At 64.0% G+C, this 25,198-nt stretch overlaps 1 protein-coding gene across 1 annotated transcript; it reads left to right on the top strand.

The window, feature by feature from the left end:
* Positions 1-7,552: 7,552 nt before the first annotated feature.
* Positions 7,553-23,942, top strand: MMP17 (matrix metallopeptidase 17). The gene is made up of 10 exons (XM_053928348.2): positions 7,553-7,741; positions 14,146-14,278; positions 14,940-15,069; positions 15,508-15,791; positions 16,289-16,465; positions 16,637-16,736; positions 17,884-17,966; positions 18,059-18,211; positions 20,567-20,824; positions 22,900-23,942. Exons 1-10 carry the CDS (start codon positions 7,619-7,621, stop codon positions 23,223-23,225), a joined length of 1,767 nt encoding a protein of 588 aa, XP_053784323.1. The 5' UTR covers positions 7,553-7,618; the 3' UTR covers positions 23,226-23,942.
* The last annotated feature ends 1,256 nt before the right edge of the window (positions 23,943-25,198 follow it).

Here is a 25,198-nt window from a genome sequence, read left to right as displayed (position 1 = left end):
TTCTTCCATGTTTGGCTTGTGACTGTGTCCGCCACGTGTTGCCTGTCCTGGACTCACACTCGCCGACACGTGGGGGCTCAGTGGTGGGTGCACAGCGGCAGACCTGCTTGTCGGGGCTCCCTGGGCAGTGCCCACCGGGACCAAGCCGTTGGTGTGGATTTCATTCATCAGCATTCAGGGCGTTGTCCGAGGCCGCCTCAGGCGGACCGTCCACTGACCTGCGAAAAGGGACTCCGTCCTGCTAGCCCCCGCCAGCATCAGCGTGGGAAAAAGGTCCGACCTGCTGGGCCACCAGGCCTCCACAGCACCCGGTCAGCTGGGACGGTTCGCCCCTGGACTGCATCATGTCCGACACCAGAGGCAGGGGTGGTCAGGGCAGCGTCACTTCACCCAAAATCCGGAGCGGTCGTCTGTGTTTCCTGGAGCCCCTTCCACTGAAGGTCACTGGGGAGACACAGCACTCCCCCGAGTTGGGCGGGTGGGTGTGGGCGTCGGAGACCGTGCCCAGGGCCACAGAGCGGAGCCAGGGGTAGCCGCCAGGCGTCCCTCTGGGGGTGCATGTGCCGCACACCCACCACCTTGCAGCGGTGTCCCCTGTGCCTGGGGTGTGTCTCCCGTGTGCACCTTGGATGCAGCGCCATGTCAGCGCTGGGCGCCTGCCTCACCTCTCACGGCTGCCGTCGTCCGCCCACGTCACAGGTGGGGCACAGCTCGCACGCCTGCCCGGGGGCAGCACCCTCTGGGGGCGCGCCGTGACTTGGGTGGCCGCCCCAGGGACAGTCAGCCGCCTGGCACAGGCAGGCTCCGCACACAGGTGCCCGGGCCCAGACTGAACCCCCGTGGTGGAGGTGATGGGTCGCACGGTCCAGATCTTCCATTTCGATGCAAAGTTCCTCAGAAAGGGCTCCTACCCAGAGCGGCACTGCAGCCCTCTGCGCCCTCACGGTCACTGCCTCAGGCTTCCACCGCCGCTGAGTCAGAAAGACCGTGTTTCTCCTTCCAGTCGCATCTCTTACGTTGTGAGTGGGGTCAGCGGCTTCTCTCCCGCTTCAGAATCCTCAGTCCTTTCCGCAAACCGACCCTCCCCTGGCTGTGCCGCCCAAGTGGGGTGTCTGTGGGGTGTCTCCTGCGTCCAAAGCACTCTGTGTGTTGAGGAAATTAGCCCTTTCTGTGTTCTTCATTTTATAAGTAATTCTCTCCCAGTCAGTCACTGTTTTTACTTTGCTTATAGTTTTTCTCAGATGCAGAAATTGCTTTTTTTATGTAGTCATTTTTCCTCATGGCTCCTTGGTCCTGCGTGGTTAGACGTGAGTGTGAGGCGGCGGTCACTACAGGCTGTCTCCCTGGGCACTGAGCGCCCGATGGATGCTGGGCAGAGGCCCGTGTTCTCAGTCAGGAAGGGCACTGCCTTCGACATCTTGGTGGAGAGGGTGTGCCCCCGTTAAAAAGATTTTCCTCGTCGTAAGTGTGCGGGCGTTTCACTGGTTCAGTTCCTGTTCCTTGGCGGCGTGTCCGCAGCCCTGGGTATGTCGCTCGGAACACACCCCCTGCTCACCCACGGCTCACCCTCAGACGTGGCCTGTGTCCCCGTCACTAAACGCCTCGGCCTGACGCTCCACTGGGGGCCCAGCTGCCCCGCCAGCTTCTGGGAACAGACAGGAGCTGCCTGGAGGCACCTTCCCCAGAAGAGGGGCCTGTGGTCGGGCCAGAATGGACAGGGGAGGCGCGGGGTGGGGGTGGCAGGGCGAGGAGGGTGGGGGCTCCGCCCGAGGGCGTCCCCCAGCCCGGGCTCAGCTCCGTCGGGGTGAGTTCGTGTTGGATGGGTGACTCAGTCACATGGTTGGATGCCCCTTTCCTGTGCCCACTTCCAAGTTCCTCTTCACAGGCGGGAAGACGCAGCTTCCCCTGCCCACCCAGAGCGGAAGCCACGTGTCTGCTGCTTCTGCCTTCGCAGGACGGGCCCACAGCTGCACGCAAACCAGCTCCTTTGTTCTCTTCATAATGAAATTTTTTATATTTCCATGAAATTTTTCACTTCTTCATGATGAAGTCTTCTTGGAAGAATTGTAGACCTACAAGAACATGCAGCTGCAGGAAAGGTCTCCTGTGTCGGGACCAGTTTCTCTTCCATCCCCATCGACATTTGCACGGACACACGTGCCCCTCCGTGGACCGGCATCGACGCGCGGCACACCTGACGCCTGGCGCCCCCGTCTCTCTCCACTGACTCGTCAGGCCCGGCAGCAGCAGCTCCCAGGTCTGGGTTCTGACCCACCCGCCAACAAGGAACAAGGGCCCCTGGGAGGGGCGGTGGGTTCAGGCGAGCACCCTGCGGTGCTGGGAAGTAGGGACATGGGCCGAAAGCAAACCACAAAGGCCACGCCGAGGGGACCCAGGAGCCAGCCGAGAGCCTCCACGGCCAAAGCTGGAACTCCGAGGAACAAAACAAGTCACGTGGCATCAGTACAAAGTATCCATGAGCTCACATTGACACAGATAAGTGGCTGTGTGAATAAAGGGAAGGAGCAGGGTGTTCCACTCAGAATCCCGCGTCCTGTGTGCGGCCCTTGGGCCCCGGGCGGCTGGAGCCTGACCCCCACTCCCACGATGGGCTGCGCAGTGACTTCTGAAGAGGACGGTGTGGAAAGGGGGACACTCTCTGGGCAGCCGAGAACCCGACAGACACGCCCTGGCTGGTGGTCAAGGCCACTGCCCACAGTGACAGTCGTGGGGACAGCAGGTCCCTGTATGTCATGGATGACCCCCGTGTGACCAGGAGAAAGACATCAGGCATCCCAACGCAGGGGGGAGGGGGGGACGTCCTACAACACCTGACTGTGCTCCTGCCAAGTTCAAGGCCATCAGAACTAGAAGGTCTGAAAAGGGGCCGGGGCCACAGCCGTTCTGAGGACACAAGGACCGAATGGAGTAGCCCCCGGGCGGGACCCTGGGCAGGAAGAGGACGTGAGGGCAAAGCAGGAAATCTGACACAGTGGGACTCCGGGCAAGGGGGTGTGTCACTGCTGCTTTGTTATGGTGACCAATGGGACACGTTAATGACAGAGGGGAGTGGGCGTGAGGTATGGTGGGTTTCCTACACTATCCGCTCAGTTTTTCTGTAAATGCAAAACTGTTGGAATTTTAAAAGTTTATTTAAAAGAAAAGAGAACCTCGGACCCAAAATGATGCCTTCTGCAGCGGGGACCGAGGAGTGCTGTGCAGGTGCGGCCCGAGGGGAGGATCCACGCCGCCGCCCAGCCTCCAGTCTCCCGGGCTAGTAGCCGATTTGGCCCTCACAGCGAACAGCCACCACCAGGGAGCGGAAAGCGTCCGAAGGGAACACTCGTCGACTCCAGTAACACGAGACGCGGAGCCGAGCTCCCCCCCCTGCACCACGCTCGCTCAGAGCAGCAGTCGTGGGGAGCGGCGCGAAGCTGTCCTACGGAAATGACAGTGACGCCCAGGAGTGTGACTTGGGCTTCGGGGCGGATGGCAGCAACGCCACAGAGCGGGGTGCAGCGGGAGGGAGGAGGTGATGCCTGGGGTTTGGGACGCGCCAGGGTGTGCAGTGAGGCGGCGGTGCCAGAGGACACAGGTCAGAGAGCTGGGCCGGCAGCATGTTGCTGGTCACGGAGCACCCAGAGTGGGGAAGGTCACGGGGGGGACAAGGGCAGAGCAGAGACAGCGACAGGACCCATCGCAAGCAGAGCAGCAAGGCCCCTGCCTTGAGGGGGACGGACCCTTGGGGACAGGAGAGGACACTGGGTGGCAGGTGGTGAAACGGCTGGGAGGGAAGACAAGGAGGTGGGTGAGAGCAGGGGCCCTGTGGAGAGCACAGGGGTGCTGTGGCGAGGGCGTGGCAAGGAGGTGGTGGGGCCAGAGACCCCAGAAGTAGCGAGCGGAGGGGGGCAACCCCATCATTTCATGCGCAGGAGCGTGGCCCTGAGGAAGGCAGGCGGTGTGCGGGCTCCTGGGAGGCTGGGGTGCGGGGCAGCAGCCCCAAACCGCCACCCACAGCGGGGGCAACAGGTTTGTCCTCTTGGGTCTGGAGGCCAGGAGTCCAAGACCCCAGTTTTTCAGGGCTGCCACCCCCAGGGCCAAGGGAGCGTCTGCTCCTGCCTGCAGGGCAGCGGGACCGGGCGCGGCTGGTGTCCATGCACATTTAGGTCACATCCCAGGACCAGGAGCGTCGGTCCTCCCCGTCAGTCACAGCTCAGAGCCTCCAGGACAGACGTCCCACACCCTGAGGCCTGGGGACAGAGAGGTGGCAGGGGGGAGAGCGCTGGGAGCCTGGTGGTGTGCAGGACCGAGTGAGGGGTCACGCCTTGCTGTGGTCAGGGCTCCCAGGGGACAAGGGCGACTTGGGCCTGCGGCTGCCCAACTCCTTGTCACCTGATGTCGTTGCCACACTAGTGTGTGTCCACCAGATGTTTTTGTCTGCCTGCACATGGACACACGCACATGCACACTCACACTTCTCACACACGTTCACACTCACATGCACTCACCACACATGCACGCACTCACACCCACACCGAAATGTGCACACCCCACACGCCCCCACACCCCCTCATGTGTGCATGCACGCAAAGCCCCCCACATGTTCACATGTGCATGCAACACATGCATACTCACACACGTGCCCCCATGCTCTCACACACACATTGGCACACATGTGCGCACACAGCCCACGAAAGCTGCCTCCTGCATCCCTGCAGCCTGGCCAGCCCAGCTGGCAGAGACCCAGCAGTGCAAATCAGCCCAGAGCCGCCACTCGTGGGAGGATGTGGGTCGTGGGCCCTCCCTGAGCCAAGCGTACAGCCAGGGAATGAAAATGAGCAGTTCCTGCCTGGCCTGCGTGCCCCAGGGGCTGACAGAGACCAAGGGGGTGCTTTCTAAAGGAAATTGGGGGTGCTGAAGTCAGAGAAAGGGGGTTGGATGGCAGGCACGGCTGGACCCAGAGGCTCAGAGGAGATGTCCACATTTGCCTGCACACGAGCGAGACGCAGGTCAGTGCAGGGCCGCCTCCCGCTTATGGAGCACACCGAGGGTTCAGAAAAGGTGCCCATCTCGCCAGGGGGCACGGCCACAGTCCAGGAGTCACAGAGGGGCAACCCGGGTGCGGGGGACCCCAGCCAGCACCACCGTGCGCACGGCCCTGCTTCAGCCTAGGATGGGCGCCCCGGGCAGTTTCCGCTCCTCCTCACTCTTCCATCCTGCATCAGCCTTCGTGGGCAAAGGCGGGCACGCTTCTCCAGGCTCGTGCCAACGGTGCTGGGCCGTAGAACACGCTCTTCTTGGATTTCGATCACTGCTCTCTGGTGGCCTCTGAGCGAGGCTGTTCAGACTACTAATCGCTCCTGGAGCACCCGAGCCCTTGCTCCCCATGCCCCGCCGGGCACGGACGATACACAGCTTCCTCCATGCTGCCCATCAGGTGGGTGGAAAGTGGCCTCTTGGAGGTGCTTTGGTTCTGGCCACGTTCCAACACCAGGATTCAGTGGCAGGCTTGAAGGGAAAAGACCCGTGGTGTCACACGGTCCTTCCATGAAGTGACACGTCCCCTGACATCCTTGGTTCCCACATCATTCACCAGCCACAATCTGGGGAGAACCCTGGCCTGTATAGGCCCTTCCTGTGTTTGTGACTGGAGACCACGGTCACAAGCCACCTCTGGTCACTGCCCTTTGGTGTTCGTGCCTGCGTGGCGCCTTGTACAGCCCTTAGCCGGGGCTCCCTCTCAGGGTCCTCAGATGTAGGCAGACTGTTACACAGGGGGGTTGGCCCCTCCAGCCCCTCCACTGAGCCCCTTGATCCAGCCCTGCCTGCCACCCCCCTTCCTCTGGTGTCAGCCCCTCCACTTCCCTCAGCAAACCCCTTCCGCCCAGGTCAGTGCAGGCACTGGGGCTCACTTCCATCCCCCAGTGCCATGGCTGGTTCACGGACGGACACATGACCAACGCTACCCAATGACAGATGGCCCTGGGACTGTGGCAGGGAACTGCATCTGGGCTTGAGGAGCTGGGAGGAGGTGGGCGGAGCTGCCCTGTGCTGCCATTTGGAGAAATCTGCCTGAGAAGGAAGCCCACATGGAGACGGAGAGAGAAACCATATTCTGATCACATCCTTGTGTGACTTGATCCTGCCTCACCTGATGTCAGCAGGCTCTGGGATGTTCCAGCGTGAGGAGCCCATGACCATGGCCACACTGAGCTTGGTTTGGTTTCTGACAGTGGCAGCCAAGTTGTCCCAATGCACGTGAGCAAAATTCGGGGATGTGCCTGTGAAGAGTCACAGGTGCCAGGGTGCCTTGCCTCCCGCCGTCTCCATCCATCTGGCACACACTCTCCAAAAGGGGCTGCCGGGGCTTGGGGAGTTACAGGTAAGACAAAGCAAGGCCACCCTTGGGGCAGGACAGTGAGGGGCTCTGCCTGGAGCCCTCAGACCCTCAGACAGGGCACCATGGATTCAGTCCAAAGGCCTGGGCCTCGGTTTCCCTGTCTGTACAAGAGGCTTCACTCCTGCCACACCGACTGTGATGAGTGGCTGCAGGGGGAGAGGGAGCAGCTGCAGCCCCCCCCCAGGACAGAAACCCAATACTAGGAGTGTGCCCGGTGCATCTGAACCTCAGAACCTGGCACAACCTGCCCGAGAGCCTCTGCATCGGGACCTTCTGCAAGTTACTTACTTTCTCTGGGCCTCAGTTTCCTCCTTTAAAGTGGGAATAATAGTTTTCTTTTTACATATTTTATTTATTTATTTTTAGAGAGCAGGGAAGGGAGGAAGAGAAACATCAATGTGTGGTTTCTTCTCACGCGCCCCCCAGTGGACCTGGCCTGCAACCCAGGCATGTGCCCTGACTGGGAATTGAACCCACGACCCTTTGGTTAGCAGCCAGCGCTCAATCCACTGAGCCACACCAGCCAGGGCTAAAATGGGAACAATGGTTTTAATAAGATGTTGGGACAAGTGAATGAGATTATATGTGGAATGCTCTGAGCACGCGCCGGGCACACGCGGACTACCAAGTCAGCTGTTCCCTCCCCAAACCCACAGCGACCACAGACGGTCCGTCCTGGCTGACCCCACCAGAGACCCAAGCTCCCGACTGTACCCGCCCCTCCCAAACTTTCACCCTAGCCCACCCCTCCCGCAGTCCCAGCCCCCACGTCCACCCCCTCCCATCGCGGTGCGAGGGCGCCACCTAGCGTCCGATGGGCGCTGCGGCTGCCGTGCCGGGTCCCCAGTCTTTACTACCAAACCGGACCTCCTGCGGGAGCCGGGCGGGAGCCGGGGTCTGCTCCCCGGGGGACGACCCGGGTCCCCGGACTGTGTGCCCACCCGCCCGGGATTGTGTGGAGACACTTGGACAACGCGCTCCTTCGAGCCGCCGCCGCAGCCCCTACCCACAGTGGACTCGCGCGGAAGGTTAGGAGGATCCCCGCGGAGCGCGAGCCCTTTAAGGCGGTGGGCGGGGCGAGAAGTCGGGGCTCATTAGCATACATTAGCATGCCCCGCCCCGCCGCTGGGTGGCTCAGTCGACCGGGAGCGGCGCGCGGGGCGCTTCGGACGCGGGGCGCGGGGCCGTCCACGCCGCGCCGCCCGCCCTGTGAGCGCGATGCCCAGCCCGCCGCGCCCCCGGGCCCGGGTCCCGCCGCTGCCGCTGCTGCTGCTCGCGCTGGCCGCCTGCGGGGGCTGCGCCGCGCCCGCGCCCAACGCGGAGGACCTCAGCCTGGGGGTGGTGAGTGCGCAGCCGCGAGGCGGTCCGGGCTGGCGGACCCCTCGGGCACCCTGGACCCATTTCCCGGGCAGCAAAGCCGAGGCGGCGATGGGCTGAGGGTCCGGCGCGGTCGCACCGGGTCTGGGACTTCCCCGCCCCGTGCGCTTGGAGCGCTGCAGCCGCAGGAGCCTTCGGAGGGGAGCGGGGGTCGCCTGGCCCGGGCCCTGTGTCCAGCTCGGAGCGGCTCCGAATGGGGACCCCAGGCGGGTGGGACAGGCGTCGCAGCCCGGGAGAAGTGCGCCCCGCGTGCGTTCCCGAGGGAGGAAGGGAGAGGGGCGCGCGCCCACGACCGAGGACAGGCCGGCGCTGCGGAGTGTGGGTGCCCGGAACGCGGGTGCTTCTCGAGTTGGCTTCGTGGCGAGTGTTGGAGAGCGAGGGAGCCGGCCCTCAGCATCCCCCCGAGCATGGATCTTGGCCCTGCGCTACCTCCACTTCCACTACCAGGGTGCCCAGCCTCTCCCTGCCGCCCCCATGGCCCTGTCCTGAGCGTGATGGGGTCTCCCTGCCGGTCCCAGGCTCGGATGGAGCCCCAGCGCCTCTCCCGTGTTCTACAACACCGGGTGTCCCGCTGGCTTGGGAGCCGCGCTGGAGAAGGCAGTGGCCCTTCCCACACCCCCTCCCTCGTGCAGCCTGCCAGGCTTGGGGCCTTTTCTGATCCTGGGAGAGTTAGATCAGACGACGTGCATCTGCTGTCCCCCCCGGGCGCGGGAGGCCAAGCCAGGGCGCCGGTGCATTAAGCCGATTCCTTCTGAGGTTTCCACCCCTGCAGCTGCCCTCGCTGTGCCCAGACGCAGGGACCCAGGCCAGGGCCCTTGGCTCCCCACCCGCGCACGGCCCACATCCCTGGCAGTCTCCTAAAAGGGTGCTGGGGGGCCCTCTGCCAATGCCTCGGACATTCTGGAGCTCCAGGTGGATTCAGGCAGGCGGGGGCATTTGGGTGTCATCTGCAGCCCTCTGCTTGGCAGGACTCGGCCACAGGTTCTGGCCGCTGCCAGTCTGCCCCCACCCTCCAGCCATCAGGGAGGTGCAGCCAGGGTTCCTGCATGAGGACTTTGGGGGACCCCACAACCGGCTTCCGCCCAGCCAAACTGCCTCTGAGAAGGTGTGCCTTTACCCCCCTCCTCCATGTTCTTGGGAGCTGGGGGTTTCCTGGATCCCCTCCTGGAGTGCAGGCTCTATGTACATCGTGTCTGGGCTGAGTGAACGTAAAACCCAGGCCTGGGAGGCTATTGGGGGTCACAGTCAGGCGGCAGAGATCTGGCCCAGCCAAGTTTGTTCATCAGACCCAGTGTGGCTCTGAAGTTTCCCCCTGCCGCCCAGAGAGAGTGGTCAGGCACACTCCCCCCAGGTCCAGCCTGGACACCTCCTCCCCCTGCTTCTATGGGCTTTCAGCACCCAGGCGGCCACTTGGCCGCACCCTGTGGGGTGCGCTGGGCTGGGGACATGGCTGGACAGCCTGGAGCCCAGAGACAGCAGGGCCCTGGCGTCTGGACCCCTGGGGAGAGCAGAGGATGCTGCCCTTGCCCGGGAGCCCCCACCCCCAGGAGGCCTGTGCGGGAGAACCTTACTGCCTCTTGCCCTGGTTTATGGGCAGAGGGCGGCCTCTGGTGGCCTTCCAGGGAATGACACCTCAAAGCCTGCGCCCCAGAGATGCAAGAGGTCTGCCAGACAACCCAGGATTTATGGGGAGTGGGGCTCTTTCCGGCCCCCCCTGAAGACTGCCCGGGGCCCACCGCCTGGACATGCAGGCCTGCCACCACCCATGAGGAGAAGGGATCCTTTGTACGTGGGACCCAGCATCACGCAGACAGACCTGAGCCCGTGGGTCAGGAGCAGTGGCTACTTCCAGGAGGGGCCCTCCCCCACCCCACCATCACCCAGCCCACCTGCCTTAGCTGGGGAACAAAGCCCGACTGAGGCCACTGGGCCTGGCTGACGGTGGCTGTCAGGGTGGTGGGTGGGATGACAGGGCTGGGCTGTGCCCTCCTGGGCCCGAATTCTTCATTCTTTCTGAGTCGGTACTTCGAGGGGCAAGACTGGCCATACACAGGGCCACGGGGGAACGCAGCATCCCCCTCTGGCCCTCCTCCCCAGGACCCTTCCAGAAGTGTCAGGGCCCCGGGACCTCAGCCCCATGTCTTCATGGATGACGACCTGCTGCCACTCTTGTGAGCCTGCTGTCTCCACTCGGCAGTCTGTCCCAGAGGACAGTCCGTCTGCCCTGTGGCAGTCCGGGCACGCAGTCGCGCCCTTTAGCTGGTGCCACCGGGACAGGTGGACAGCCCCTCACGTTGAGTTGCAGCCGAAGCCGTCTGGTCGGGGCTGTGGTGTGTGAAGCCCTGCTGGAGGGGCCAGGCCTGACGTGGCATGTGGCAGGCAGGCTCACTCCCCAGCATGCCCTCAGAAGTTCCTGCTCCCAGCAGGCCTCTGAGTTCGATCGCTGCGCACCGCACAGCAGAACTTTGCCTTCCCGAGCCCGGGTGTGGGCCGGGCTCGTGGCTGAGATTGTGTGTGAGGGTGGCCGGGACGAGCAGCTCCCAGGGACTGAGCAGGGCAGGGGTGGTGATGGTGGGTGGGAGCCAGGACCTCGCTGGGAGCTCCCTGTCCCCCTCCTGTGCCGGCACAGGGGTGGGGTGGCAGGGGTGACAGGCACCCTGGCCTCAGCCTGTGGACCCTGGTCCCAGTGCCCAGGGAGCTGAGGGCCCCACGAGGGCTCAGAATCACGTCCCAGGCCTTGGGGGGACCAGACGCATCCCTTACAGCAGCCGCCGTGGTGGAGGAGCTGGCCACCTGCCCTCAGCCAGGAGCCACGGAGCGGGCCAGGGTTAACCGGGAGAGAGTGTGTCGCTGGGCTCCCAGGCCCTCTGCCCTTCCCTGGGAGCTTGAATGTAAATGGGTGTGGCCTGAGAGGCACCCCTCCCCAAACCCCTCCCACTCCCAAACACTCATCAACAAGTAAGTTCAGACTCTGGGCTGGCGGCCAGCCAGGAGGGACTGAGGAGTCTTTGTGGGCTTTCCTGTGGGACCAGCAAGGCCTGGGCAGGCCCGTGCTGGACGCCCATGGTTGCTGCCCCAGGCGGTGCCCGACCCCTTCGTGGTGTGGCCCCCAGGCTGCCGCTCACCAGCCTGTGGCCTAAGCTCTGGCCTCAGTCTGCTCATCTGCACAGTGGGGCCAGGAGAACACAGCGGAGCAGTGGGGCGCTACCTGGGCAGTGCCCCTGCAGGGCCCAGGGCCACCTCTGGCAGGAGGGGGAGGCGGGCCTGGGAAGATGGGGAGGGTTCGGGATTGGCAGTGTTCTCTGACACACCGCCGTCCTCGGGACTGCCAAGGGTGCTCGAGTGCCCGTGATTCGTGTCTCTGGGTTAATGGCGACGTGGGCTTCCAGAGGGACACGGCAGGCGCCACTGGTTAGCTGGCCGCCCCTGGCTGCGCCCCAGCCCACCCCGCTGTCAGATAGAGGTGGGTTTGGGCAGGGTGCAGAGACAGGCACCTGCCTGTCAGGCCCCTCCCTGAGCCCCCTCTGGTGAGCCCTGGCTTTCCACCACAGCTCAGTGCTGCGGGGATAGGCCCTGAGGCCAGCCGGCCCAGGGTCAGTGTGTGACTGTGGGCACGTGTCCTGGCCTCTCTGCCTCAGCGTTCCCCTCTGTAAAATGGGGGTAGTAGAGCCTGTCTCAGGACCGGTGCAGCAGTCTGTCACTGAGCGCCTGCTGTGTGCGGGGCAGAGCCAACGGCGGGGACGCCCGCCCCTGTCCGCACGCAGCCCTCCCTGCAGCAGGTTGGCCAACGGGAAGTGTCGGTGAGCGGTCGGTGAGCGGTCGGGATCCCTCAGCATGATTACTGCTGGTGATGGAGTCTCTCCTCCTGTTTATCACGGGTCCCCTCGCCACTGCCTGCTCCCGAGGGGATGCAGGGTGGGGTCTCCCAGTCTGTGCGCGGGGTCTTGGTAGAGGTGTGTTGATGGACTCCCAGGGCAGGGGGGACTTGGGTTCACCCCAACGGCCAGCACCCCTAAGTCAGTATCTGTGGCCTCAGCTTCCTCAGCCGTGAGGAGACAGCCACCCCAGGAGGTGCGGAGGGTGAAGAGTGGACGTGAAGCAGGTGCCACCCCTGCTCTAGTTTGTCATTATGGGGGGCAGGGCTCTAGGCCGCTGTCCGCTCCTCCTGCTCTTCCCCTGGTGCTGCGGGCGGAGCCAGGAGTCTGCACTCGACCCCGCCCTACGGGTCAGCCCCCTCATCTGTGTGGTGGGACTAATGCTGGGGACCCCGAGGCAGGTGGGGTCCCCTTACAGATGGGATGTGGACGGGGACTGACTGTTCAGCTATCTGTCCCCTAGGTCCCCTCAGAGCTGCCAAATCCCAGGCCAGGGCCAGCCAGCCCCGGCACCACGGCGGGAAGGCGCGTGCACCCCGCGTCAGGGGCCAGCGTGTGTCCGCCCACGTGCCTGCCCTTCCCCACCTGTAGGTGCGGACGCAGTGGCGGCGCCGTGGGGGCGGCTGCATGACACAGTGCGCGCAGTGAGCCTTCGTGCTCACCAGCGTCCGGGCGTCACAGCGCGGCGCCCCCGCCGCGGACCCAGGAGCTGCGGGACAAACGGGGGGGGGGAGGGGTGCCTGTAGTCTGCGACCCGCGGGCGCAGTGACGGATCGGGAAGCGCGGCCCTGGTGGTGACTGCACCTCGGGAAACCAATGGAGGTCTCGAAGGGCGCTCAGGGTGCGCGGCAAGTCTGTTGGCCCTGAGCGTGGACGCACGTGGTGCCCACGGGCGATAAACAGAAGCCCGGGTTCGGGAGAGCAGCAGCCCGCTTCGGCCGGGTGTCGGCGAGGCGCCCCTCCTGGGTTTCTGGATCTGGGTGTCGGCTCAGCCCGAGGGTCCTTGCAGGACAGCCCCCTCGGCTGCTGGGATTGAGGGGGCAGCGGGGGCGGAGCCACTGCGGGTTGGGCGCCCCAGCCCCTCCCCTTGCCAGTGGCCCCGCCCCTTCCCAGCTTTCTGGAAGGTTCACCACCCTCCCGCGCAGCCTGTTGCCCTGGAGACGCGGGTGCCTGTGGGTGCGCAGGCAGGGGACGCCCGTGTTCCGTGGGCTCTTAGGTGTTGCGGGCGGGGCTGCCTTGGGTCCGGGGGTTCCTGTCGCCCCTGCAGGGACCGCGGCCTGGCAGACGGGCTCTCACGTGGTATCTGCTGTCCCCGTGGTTAACACTCCCACCCTCGTGCCACCCCCTTAGCTTTCTCCGATGTTTCGCAATGTGTCAACTACCGGGAAAAAAATTAAACCTCATCCACTTGGCGATTTGCCTGCATCCTCCGAGGTCGGGATGAGCTGGCAAGTGGGGGGCTATTTTAGCTCCCGGCTCCCCACAGCCCCTTTCTGGCTCAGTGGGGGCTTTTTGTTGGGGGGTTCTGTCCCTGTGTCCACCTGCAGGTGGGGCTGCTGGGTGCCCCCAGACCTGCCAGACGCTTGTCCTGCTGTTAGCCTTGGGGTCTCCCCTGGCGAGCAGGGAGCTGGGCCCACACCCCCACTCCGCACTGAAGCTCAGGCCTGGGGGGTCCTGGGAGGAGTTGGGGGTTGAAGAGAGGGGTGTGCATGGGGCGGGTGGGATGTCATAGACTGAGGGTGCAGACTCCCACACCAGGCCTGCGGGTAGGTGTGAGGCCCCCTGCCACCCGCCCCCAGATTGGGTCCCTTTCTCAGAGTCTTGCCCCCAGTGGGGCTGTGAACTGCGGTGCCCCCAGGGTGGCAGGTACCAGTGGCTGCTGCTGGGTTGGGGGGAGGAGGGGCAGCGCCTGCACTGAGCTCAGCCCCCCACCCCGCGTTCTGCAAGTCAGCTCTCAGGCCCGCAGCTGGTACGTGCTTTCCAAGGTTGGCAAACATCTCAAAACAGACAAAGTGTTCTCAGGCCTCCTGGCCTGGTGCTCCGAGGCTGTGAACCGCACGGGGGGGCCCCGAGGGGGGCGCTGCTCAGTGCTGCCGGACACCCAGCTATTGGCCCGGTCACAGGCAGGCCCCCAGGGGTGGACGGTTTTCCCAGGGTGTCTCACTGTGTCCTCGAGTCCCTCGTGCAGACGAGGGGACCGCCCAGAGGGGGGTGGGGTGACTTGCCTCTGTGGCACAGCAAGGAGGTGGCGGAGTGGGTCGTGAGCCCGGCAGCCTGGTGCTGCGGTCCGGGCTCTACCCCGTCATGCGTGGCCAGCTTGTGACCTGGTTCCCCAGACTGGGGCCTTAGCCCATTGCCCTTCCCAGGGCAAGGTTCAGACCTCGGGTCCTGAAGCCACCTCAGGAAGGGGTCAGAGAGGTCTTGGGGACTGATGGGGGGCTAGGCTGGGCAAGGCTGAGCCCCACCTCCCCCTCACGCTGCTTTCTGCCCCAGGAGTGGCTGAGCAGGTTCGGGTACCTGCCCCCGGGGGACGTGGCTGCTGGGCAGCTGCAGACACAAGAGGAGCTGGCCAAGGCCATCGGAGCTATGCAGCGCTTCGCCGGCCTGGAGGCCACCGGCGTCCTGGGTCAGTCCCGAGGCCCAGCCTCCCGGTTTCTCCTCACTCTCCCCATTCCAGGCCCAATGCCCCCCAGCCTACCTCTGTGGAGTAGGGGTTAGGGGAGGGCCTGCTGTCCCTGGGGCAGGACCCAGGAGTCCCACCACCTGGGAGCCTCTCCGTAGTCACCGCAGTGCCCAGGTGGGATACGGCCACACCCAGACCCCTCTCCACACCGTGCCTTGTGGGCCGAGACTCCACGGCCACCTTGGAGCCCAGGGCTGGGCCCCTTCCTGCCCTGCGGGGCAGCACCTGCCCAGTGCTGCCCAATGCCCAGCTTTCCAAAGGAACCAGAAATCTGGGGAGCTCAGTGAGCACCCCACTTCTCCCATGTTGGCAACGAAATCCAATTTTGCACAGCCCCTCTCAGGCCTGTCCCGGGGCTCTGCAGGGGACACGGGGGCTCTGCAGCACATGTGTAACAGGAAACGGGGGAGGAGCTGGCTATGCTGGTCCCCATGCGGCCCTGTGACCGGTCACGGCCCTGCATGGGTCAGTGAGCTCGCAGAGCTGCCCCATCCCCGCAGACCTAGGCAGCCAGCAGCCAGGGGCTGCTCCTTGGGGCCGCTGGGGACCCCGGTTGGGGGCTGCGCTGGGCCTGGCCCCTGAGCCCGCCCACCCGCCCCTGCAGATGAGGCCACCCTGGCGCTGATGAAGGCCCCACGCTGCTCCCTGCCCGACCTCCCGGCCACCGCCCCGGCTCGAAGGAGGCGCCAGGCTCCAGCCCCCACCAGGTGGAACAAGAGGAACTTGTCGTGGAGGTGGGTGGCAGGGTCCCCCAGCCTGTCCCGGGCTTAGCGTTTGCGGGCAGCTGAAGCGAACGCCCTCTCACTGGGGCTTCAGACCATGGCTTTGTCGTCTCCATTTTGGGGTCAGAGGTCCAAGACCCTGGGCCGCAGGGCTGGCTCCTCCTGGGCTCTGGGGGAGAGTCCGTCCCCAGCCCCGTCATGCCATCCTCACGTGGCCTTTCTGTCTGCGTGTCCTCCTTTCTGTCTGTGAGGATGCTCTCTGTGGATTTGGGGCTCCTCCAGTCCAGAATGGCCTCTTCTCAGTCCCTGCCTCACGTTACACCGCAAAACCCTGTTTCCGCACAGGGTCCTGACCCCCAGCCCTGAGGAGGGACGTCCCAGGGAGCCTGGGGTGGGGGCACTCGGCCTCTCCCAGCAACCCCACCCCGGCTCTTGCCCCGCCTGCTCTAGGGTCCGCACGTTCCCGCGGGACTCACCCCTGGGCCGCGACACGGTGCGGGCACTCATGCACTACGCCCTCAAGGTCTGGAGCGACATCACGCCCCTGAACTTCCACGAGGTGGCGGGCAGCGCCGCCGACATCCAGATCGACTTCTCCAAGGCCGACCACAACGACCGCTACCCCTTCGACGGCCCCGGCGGCACTGTGGCCCACGCCTTCTTCCCGGGCGACCACCACACTGCGGGGGACACCCACTTTGACGACGACGAGGCCTGGACCTTCCGGTCCTCGGGTGCGTCCGGGCTGAGCCCTGGGGACAGCCCTGCACAGCCTGGGGGCCCCGACAGTCCCCAGGATGTGGCGCAGAGCCACACAGGCCTCCTTGAAGGTGGAGAAGCCGCCGAGGCCTCCCTGGGCATCCAGACCGCACCTGTCTGCTCGTGGGAGCGCCTGGGCAGTGCCAGCTCGGGTCGGCCTCACCAGCTGGCTCTGCTAGGGAGCCCTGCCTGGCCGGGCTCAGCCGGGCTTTCAGGCCTGGGACACGGCTCCCCGTGTCCTCTGACTGGCCAAGGGGGCTGTCCTTGTCCAAAAAAGTTTGCTGGCCCCACTGTGAGTGTCCTGTGGCCCCGGTCGTCCCCAGGGGGCCACTGCAGCAACCCAGACAAGCCTGAGGGACTCCACAGGCACCTTCCTGCCCAGAACCCGCCCCGTGGACGCTCAGCCTGTGAGGACGAGCCCAGCCCTGTGGCTTCGCCCCCGTGGCTCACTGCTCCCTCTCTCTGTCCCCAGATGCCCACGGCATGGACCTGTTCGCGGTGGCCGTGCATGAGTTTGGCCACGCCATCGGGCTGAGCCACGTGGCGGCCACACGCTCCATCATGCAGCCCTACTACCAGGGCCCCGTAGGTGACCCCCTGCACTATGGGCTCCCCTACGCAGACCGGGTGCGCGTCTGGCAGCTGTATGGTGAGTGCTCCCCTAGAGCCGGTATGGGCAGCCCGAGCACAGGGGTGGAAGCTGGGGGGCCCCCCAGGCACAGAAGGGTTCTCCCGTGTCCATCCCGGGGTTCCAGGAAGGGCGCTGGGGTTGGAGGGTGGCAGGTGCACCGAGCTCCATGCAGCCTCCCTGTCTCCACAGGCGTGCGGGAGTCCGTGTCCCCTACGGCACCGCCAGGTACCACAGAGCCCGAGGAGCCTGCCCTCCTGCCGGAGCCCCCCGACAACCGGTCCAGCACCCCGTAAGTCATCTCCCCTGCGGCAGCACCACCCTGAGCTCCAGGCGTTCCGAGAGAGCAGAGCTCTGCACGCTGAGCCCTGAGTGGTGCTCTCTCCTTAAACTCCCTGGACAGCAGGGGGCGCACCTGCCCCCAAGCCCCAGGCCTGCAGAGTCGTGCGATGTCCTCTCAGCCTCTGTCCCCATCACATCTCTGGGTCAGGAATTCCGGCAGGGCCTGCAGGGTGTGGCAGGGGCGAGGGTGGTCCCTGTTCCACAGTGGAGGGGACATTGTCGCTGGTGGCGGCTCGGAAGATGGGACGCCTGGTGGGGTTAGCGGGACTCACGCACGTGGCCTGTGCACGAGCCTAGAGTCCGAGAGGCCTTGTCCCCAGGGAGCGTCCTGAGAGCTGGGCGGGACGGCGGCCGGGAGCAAGCCACCTGCCCCTCAGTGAGCCCTTTGGCTCCACAGCGAGGGCCAACCTGCCCCCGCCCTCGGCACTGAGCGCCCGGCACAGCTGTGTGCCTCCTTCCAGCTCGCACCACACGCGACGCGCAGACCGGGGCGTGTTTGCTGACGCTTAGGTTTATTTGCTTTTCGTTGGTTGGATTTTTGTTCCTGAAACCAGTTTTACACTGTCCTGGCTCCGCTGTGGACAATGCCGAGTGTCCGCTGAGCTCAGGAGATGTCCTCCAGCTTCCTTTTCCTTTCACTTGTTAAGTGAGTTTCTCGGCCCTGAGGGCCCGGGAGTGCCCAGGCCACCGCTGCTGCGGGGAGGCATTCCTGAGAGCTTGTCCACGCCCGGGTCTGAGCCCCGCGTGTCCCAGGCTCTGCATCGGGCGGGCCTTCCAGGTCCGGGCGGGCCACCATCATGTCGCCCTGAGCCTGCCCTTGGGCAGCCCTGCGGCAGGGTCCCCACACGATGGCCAGTGTTGCAGTGGACAGTGGGCTCTGGAGGCGGCGAGAGCACCGTCGGTCAGGTGCCCCCTGATGCTCTGCTCACTCAGGGTCCACCCTCGGCCGACCTGACAGGGACCTGTTTCAGTTTGCTTTCCTCTCTGGGTGGGACTGGTACGTCTCCGAGCTGCAGGCCGGGTGTGGGGCTCCCTCTGGACGCTCCTGCGGTGGCCCAGGTGGGGCTGCCTGGTCCACCGGCTCTGTCTGTCCCCAGGCCCAGGAAGGACGTGCCTCACAGGTGCGCCACTCACTTTGACGCGGTGGCCCAGATCCGTGGCGAGGCCTTCTTCTTCAAAGGTAGCCCCCGCGGGGTGCGGGGTGCGGGGTGCAGCGCCCGGGGTGGAGCGGGCGCCGGGCCAGGCCTGCCGCCACACCCATTGTCCCCACAGGCAGGTACTTCTGGCGGCTGACCCGGGACCGGCACCTGGTGTCGCTGCAGCCGGCACAGATGCACCGTTTCTGGCGGGGCCTGCCGTTGCACCTGGACGGCGTGGACGCCGTGTACGAGCGCGCCATCGACCACAAGATCGTCTTCTTTAAAGGTGGGTGCCCCGCCCGGCCGCCCCCAGGACCACCATGCCTGCCCCTGCACGGGGGCAGCCCTGTGTCTGCTCCACGCACAGCCAGGAGCAGCCTGTTCACCCGCGTGCTGACCAGGGTGTGTTTGCTAAGCACCTACTCTGTGCCGCCAGGCTCTGCAGTACCCAGGGGCCAGAGCTCGGGATCCCTGCCCTCATGCTGGGGGGCCACTGGGGCTGAGGCAGCTAATTCCAGGGCACCCGAGGGAATGTGTCACAGGCAGCAGGAGCAGCCCGGGCAAAGGTCCTGGGGTGGGAAATGTCCGGCCGAGCACAAAGACGGCAATGAGGCTGGAGTCAGGTGAGGGGCATGCCCGCGAGGGGGAAGGAGCTGGACTCTGTCCAGGTCCATGTGTCAGTCCAGGATGACAGGTCCCCCGGAGGGCATCACTGCCCCCTCCCACCCACACTGGGTCCTGACACGCTAGGCTGGCCCCCGGACCCGGCAGATAAGAGCTAAGCAGCGACCTCAGGCACAGCAGTCGGTTGCGGGTGGGTAGTGCCTGGGCAGAGCACAACCTTGACGCTCAGAGGCGTGAGGGCAGGAGCCCACTCCTGCAGACCAGCCAGCCCCAGCTCAGGGCTGGGCCGCCCCAGACTGAAGCCGTCCTGCTGCCTGGACCCGGGCTCCCCCTGCCCGGCCTCCACATGGGGGACGCAGGGCCCGTGCCCATGCTCTCCGTGGGGCCACCCTGGCTGGTCTCGCCACCCAGCACGGCCTCACTCACAGTGGCGACCAGTCACAGGGGTCTGCACCCCTGTGTTCTGCACTTGGACTGTTCTACACACGTAAAAGCCACGGGTCCCCCACCTGAATCCACAGCTCCGGCTTTGCCATGTCAGGCCTGCCGCCCCCGGGGGCCTGCGCTGCTGCCCGGCCGCCCGTCCAGGTCGCGCACTGCAGCCTGCAGCCCTGACCACTGAGTCTGCACAGGGCCACCTTGTACAGGGGTTACTGTGATTGAAAACACGTAACGTGGAGTTCACCACTCTGCCCACGTGTGGGTGCACAGCCCCATGGCATAAGCACGCTCCCACTGCTGGGCACCTGTCACCATCGTCCCCAGGGGGTTCCATTGTCCCAACGGAAACTGTCCCCATTGAGCCCTGGCCCCAGCCCCCACTGTCTGCTCTCCGTCCCCACGACTCGGCCATTCGGGGTCCCTGATGTGAATGGGCTCAGGCACCGGTTCTCCCTGTGGGTCTGGCTGACGTCACCGATCACATGTCCTCAGAGCTCGTCCCTGGGCAGCAGGTGTCTGATCCCCTTCCTCTTTGAGGGTCGACCCCCTTCCATGGTGTGGGCGCACCTCACCGTGTTTGTCCTTCGCCCACCGACGGACACTCGGGCTGCCTCCACGTCCCAGCCACTGGGACAGTGTTGCTGTGAACACGGGTGAGCAGCTCTCGCTTCAAGTTGCTGCTCTCGCTTCTGGATGTCGGCTCAGAATGGCGCTAGAGCCCCTGGAAATCTGCAAGAAGCTGGGTGAGGAACCTCCGCCTTTCCCGGAGGCCACCCACCGGCAGGCACAGCCTTCCCACGTCTGCACAAGCACCCGCCGTCCTCGTGGGTGTGGGGGCGTCTGACTGCGCTTCTGGTGGACATCTCCCGGGTGATGAGCGACACAGCGTCTTTCCACGTGGTCAGTGGCCATTTGAAGACCTTCTTTGGTGGAATGTCTGTTCCTGTCCTTTGTCCAGCAGAGGATTTCTAAACGTTTGCTGCTGCTTTTGTCCTGAATAACAAAGCTGATCATTGCTGAGCAGTGGGGAGGATGTGCCGTCACCACTGAACTGAACTCTCGCGTCCCCACACTGCTCTGGCAGGGTGGTGTCACCGTGCTTCCAGAACAGAGTCGAGGAGGGACCCCAACGCCTCTTAGACCATTTTCTGGAAGTTCGGCCTGTGGATCTGAAGTTCCGGGTGGTGTCTGAGGGCTAACGCACACGTCCACTTGGAGCCTGTGTTGTCTTTGCCACTAAGCTGCTCCCAGCCCACCTCCAGCTGAAGAGGATCAGGCAGAACAGAGAAAGGGCGTCTCGTGGGCCCTGACTCTTCCCGAGTCTGCAAAGTGGTTGCCTTCCCAGGACCTGGGTACTCAGGCTGCCACCAAGTGGAAGGGGTCTTTGCCAGGTGCAGAACAGGTGTCAGGCACCACGCAGGTGCCAGGCCCACAGTAGGTGCTCAGTAAACGCTGGTGAGGACTGCTGGGCACAGTGGGGTGGGGGTGATCACGTGGGGCGGACGACGGGGGACAAGCGAAGGCTGGAGCCCCACCGCAGGTGGGCTGAGCCCCAGCCGGCTTTTTCTCTCCCCAGGAGACAGATACTGGGTGTTTAAGGATACTAACGTGGAGGAAGGGTTCCCGCGGCCCGTCTCCGACTTCGGCCTCCCGCCAGGCGGCGTCGACGCCGCCCTCTCCTGGGCCCACAGTGACAAGACTTATTTCTTTAAGGACCAGCTGTACTGGCGCTTCGATGAGCACACGCGGCGCATGGACCCCGGGCACCCAGCCCGCAGCCCCCCGTGGAGGGGCGTGCCCAGCACGCTGGACGACGCCATGCGCTGGTCTGACGGTGAGCCAGGGGGGCCCGAAGATGGGGTGCAGCCTCCGTCTCCCCACCTGTGGACGGGCGTGGAGCAGGGAGGCTGGGAGCAGCCCTGAGCCAGGGGGCACACCCGGGCACCCGTGCTGCTGACCCTTCAGGAGTCCCCCCACCTGCCGCGACGTGGCCGCCCTGGCGCCCTGTCCCCTCATCCCTCCCTGACCAGGCAGCACAGAGTGACCGCCACCCCACAGGGCAGCTCCAAGGGGATGGAAGCTGCTTCTCCTTGGCTTTTTTAAAAAACGAGCAAATTTAATCCTTTATTTTCTATTTATCTTTATAATTTACCTCTTTAAAAATCATTTTTATTGAGTGTAGAGAGAGAGGAAAGAGAGTGAGACGTCGATCTGCCGTCCCACTTACTCATGCACTGACTGATTCCTGTGTGTGCCCTGACCAGGGGTTGAACCCGCAACCTTGGGGTGTCGGACAGCACTCCAGCCAACGGACCTACCCGGCCAGAGCAGATTTAATCCTTTTAAATACAGGACCTGCCCTGATCTCAGTGTGGCTCAGTGGGTTGGGCATTGTCCCAAAAAGTGGAAAGTTGCTGGTTCAAGTCCCAGTGAGGGCACCAGCCTGGGTTGCAGGTTCGGTCCCTGGTCAGAGCATGTACAAGAGGCAACCAATCAATGTTTCTCTCCCTCTCCTTCTCCCTCGTTTCCTCTCTCTCTAAAAATAAATAAGTAAAATATATATTTAAAGATTTTATTTATTTATTTTCAGAGAGAGGGGAAGGGTGGAAGAGAGGGAAACATCAATGTGTGGTTGCCTCTTGAGCATCCCCTACTGGGGAACCTGGCCTGCAACCCAGGCATGTGCTCTGATTGGGAATTGAACTGGCGACCCTTTGGTTGCCAGGCCCGTGCTCAATCCACTGAGCTACACCAACCAGAGCGTGTATAAGTAAAATATTTTTTTAAAAACTAAAATATGGGGTCTAAGAATTGATAGTCAAGTGCACAGTATGTGAACAGTATATCCTGTTAATGATCAATAGGAAATCATGATGTTGATCACAGTTTAACTTAAAGAAGAAGCAGGCTCTCACTCAAGCACACCCCTTGCATCACAAACCCTCCTTAAAGTTCTCTCTTGCCTTCCGAAACTTCAGCTATTCAAGGTTCCTTTCCAGGGACACCACATGCATTGGGGTGTTCGAGTGTGAGGGAGAAAACTGATCAAACTTACCCAAAATCCACATTACGAAAAAACCCATATTATCAAAAAACGGTCGCTGTCATCAGCTGAATCACCTTAGTGTATTTTCTTTGATTTTTCATTTTGGCACATTTTAAAAAATTGACCGTTAAAGTAGTCTGGCCTGGGAATGCTGAGCGGAGCGGCACCTCAGCAAAGGCTCCCCGTGCGGGCTGGGCCCTGCCCTTCCCACGGGCTGTGTGGGATCAGGGCGTGGCCTTTGCCTCTCCCACCGCACCCTCCCTGCACCTGCACACCGAGGAGGGGGCGGGGGAGGGTAAACACTAAGCTACGAAGAAACTTGTAGAATCGCAAGAAAACATAAATGAACAAACACGGGCGTGAAAACCATTAATTTGCTAGGACGCAGTGTGACCACGGCAGATCTGATGATGCTTTTGAAAGCAAGGCAAGCAACCTACCAACTAGCGCGATTGGACTGAACGAGCACTTGGAAGCTCGCACACCCTCTTCACTTGCTTATTTTGCCCACTTCCTAGGAATCACGTGCCCTGAGGCAGTTGGCACGCCCTCAGCGCCGTTTGTCTGGCTGGGTAAGCGGCTGGTGAACAGAGCGCGGCATTGAGCCACGCCTTTCTGCTCGGTTTTCAAAGCTACTTGAGGGTTGCCGGGCACATAGGGAGCCCCCAGGAGTGCCCAGTAGGAAAGAAACCCAAGGGCGGCTCATTCGTCCCTCTGCCTGCAGGTGGCGCTCGAGCTTGCCCAGGCCTGTGGGGCTGACACAGGGACTCTGACCCCGCAGGTCAGCAGTGCCTGCCCTGCGTCCTCCTGAGGTCCAGCTGCGCTGCAGCGTGGAGCTCAGCCGCCCTCCCTCTCCTCCGCAGGGGCTGCCTACTTCTTCCGCGGCAGGGAGTACTGGAAGGTGCTGGACGGCGAGCTGGCCGTGGCGCCTGGCTACCCACAGTCCACGGCCCGGGACTGGCTGGTCTGCAGAGACCCGCAATCTGACCCTGTGGGCCCGGGCGCAGACACTGGGGCTCACGCCCCACCCGGACAGCACGACCGGAGCCACTCGGAGGATGGCTACCAGGTGTGTGCCTGCAGCTCCCGGGCCTCCCGTCCACCCGGGGCCTGGGGCCCGCTGCTGGCCACCATGCTGCTGCCGCCGCTGAGCACCCTGTGGGGAGTGGCCTGGGCCCTGGCGCTATGACAGCCGGTGCCAGCCTGCGAGAGAACAGGTGGTCACAGTCCGGGGCCACCCAGGGCAAGGAGGTGTGCCCCCACCCACCAGCACCCAAAGCAGGAGGTTCCGGAGAGCAGGCGTGTCGCCTTGGGGACCCAGCCTTGCAGCCCCTGAGTGGAGCCACCACTTCAGTCCCCCAGACAGAGCGGCACCCCTGGCGCTGCCCCTGAGCTGGTCACCCTGACTTAAGACGCAGGAGCACCCTCCCCCTGCTTTTCTGCCTCCGCCTGCCAGGTGGGGACCAGGAGACGCTGTCCTTCCAGCCAGCGGACACTGGTCACAGAGAACCTCGATGATGGGCCGGGGTCCTTTGCTCAGGTCCTGGAGTACAGCCCAGCTGCAGACACCTCCCCCATTGTGGCCACACTGTCCCTGGCCCCTGGTGCTTCCACTCACTGTGGGCGTCTCTACCCCTGGTCCCCGTGGGATTGCCGTCACCTTGCTCAGGGCAGCCCCCAACACTCAGATGAGCCCCCGGGCTGAGGCCACCACTGGTCTCTGTTGTGACAGCTACAGACAAACACGACCTCCCTGCTTCCTCGCTGCTCAGGCACAGCTCCTTGCATCCCCCAGGTGGAGCCTGCAGGTGGCCATGCTCCAGGCCTGGATCCCGAAACCCACCTGCACTCAGGTGGTGGGGCTCCCTCCCCTTGGGTTCACCGGCCCTGGCCTAACCAGCATTTCTGTGACCCGGGGTCATTATACCCATTTCACAGATGAGGGACTGGAGGCCAGCTCTGGAAACATGCCTCTTGCCTGCAGACAAGCCCAGAGCCCACAGAGCTCGCTGGCGTAGCCCCTGCCTGGACACACGGGACGTGCAGAATGAGACATGTCCCATCCCGGGGAGGTGCCTGGGACGTGGCTGCCAAGCCAGAGAGCGCCCTCAGGACATCCAGGGAAGCTGCTGTGCCCTCAGCTCCTGCTGCCCCGGCTCTGAGTCAGGACCGCAGCCTCCCTCCCACCCAGAGGGGCAGAAGGAGCCCAGCTGGCAGGGAGCCGTTCTGGGCTTGCGGGATGGGCGCCAGGCCGGGAGGGGACTCTCAGTACCCGGAGCGATCTTGGGTTTCGGTCAGGAGGGTTAGGGTTAGGGTTAGCCGGCTGTAAGGTGGGCTCAGAGGGAACCTCTGGGGGCTGGCCCCCACCTGGAGGGACATGAACACTGCTTTGGTGGGGCACCCAGGAAGGCCCCTGAGCAGGAACTGGGAGGAGTTGGTCCCACACGGGACCGGTGGGGACAGGAGCAGCAGGCACAGGCATGGAGTGGGGGCCCTGTGTCCTCCTGCCAGAGAACTGCGTCCCCCAGAGGACAGGGCCGCTCACAGGGGTGTGCAGTTGCTGTGGGGCACGGAGCTCACGCCCTGGCCTGAGAAGCCCCTGCTGACATTCCCCACTGGCCTGCAGGAGGAGCCCCGCAGCTCAGGTTGGGGGCCCCCGCCCGCCCTGGCACCCAGGTAGCAGAGGCAGACCCTGGCGTGCGTGGCGGCCACAGCAGGCAACAGGCGCCAGGCCACGTCCCGTGTCCGTCCGCCAGCCGTCTGGTCCCTGGAGCCAGGAGGGCTCTGCCTGTCAGACCGCTCATTTAGGTCGACCTGCCGCCCCCTCCCCCGCGTGGTCCCACTGCAGCTCCAGCGGCCTGCGTGGGAGCTGTGTGTATTTGGGGAAAGGGCCCAGGGAGGGTGGGCACAGCCCCCGGGGGACTAGGTCTGCAAGGACCCAGCTGTCACCACGGGCAGTGATCTTACCATTGTGTCAAAGCCGAACGCGTTTATAAAACTTTCCCACCAAGGCTGTTTCGTGTGAAGACAGGGACAGCAGGCACAGAGTTGGCAGTCGGTGACCCCCGTGCTAGGTCATGAGGGAGGAGTTAGCGGTGACGCGGGCAGTTTCCGGCTGGGGCCCCGAACAAACCCGAGGGACGCTCTGTTCCGTGTCTTGTC

Source organism: Desmodus rotundus, chromosome 7, assembly GCF_022682495.2.
Source record: "Desmodus rotundus isolate HL8 chromosome 7, HLdesRot8A.1, whole genome shotgun sequence".
In the NCBI taxonomy this organism is placed as follows: domain Eukaryota; kingdom Metazoa; phylum Chordata; class Mammalia; order Chiroptera; family Phyllostomidae; genus Desmodus; species Desmodus rotundus.
The sequence above is the reverse complement of the archived record's forward strand: the minus strand, read 5'-3'. Positions and strand labels throughout refer to the sequence as shown.

Excerpts from the sequence above, each read along its gene's own strand:
- MMP17 (XM_053928348.2), top strand. The coding sequence starts at position 7,619 with ATGCCCAGCCCGCCGCGCCCCCGGGCCCGGGTCCCGCCGCTGCCGCTG. Across the intron at positions 14,279-14,939 it reads GGAGGCCACCGGCGTCCTGG|ATGAGGCCACCCTGGCGCTG; the intron begins GTCAGTCCCGAG and ends CCGCCCCTGCAG. Across the intron at positions 15,792-16,288 it reads CTGGACCTTCCGGTCCTCGG|ATGCCCACGGCATGGACCTG; the intron begins GTGCGTCCGGGC and ends CTCTGTCCCCAG.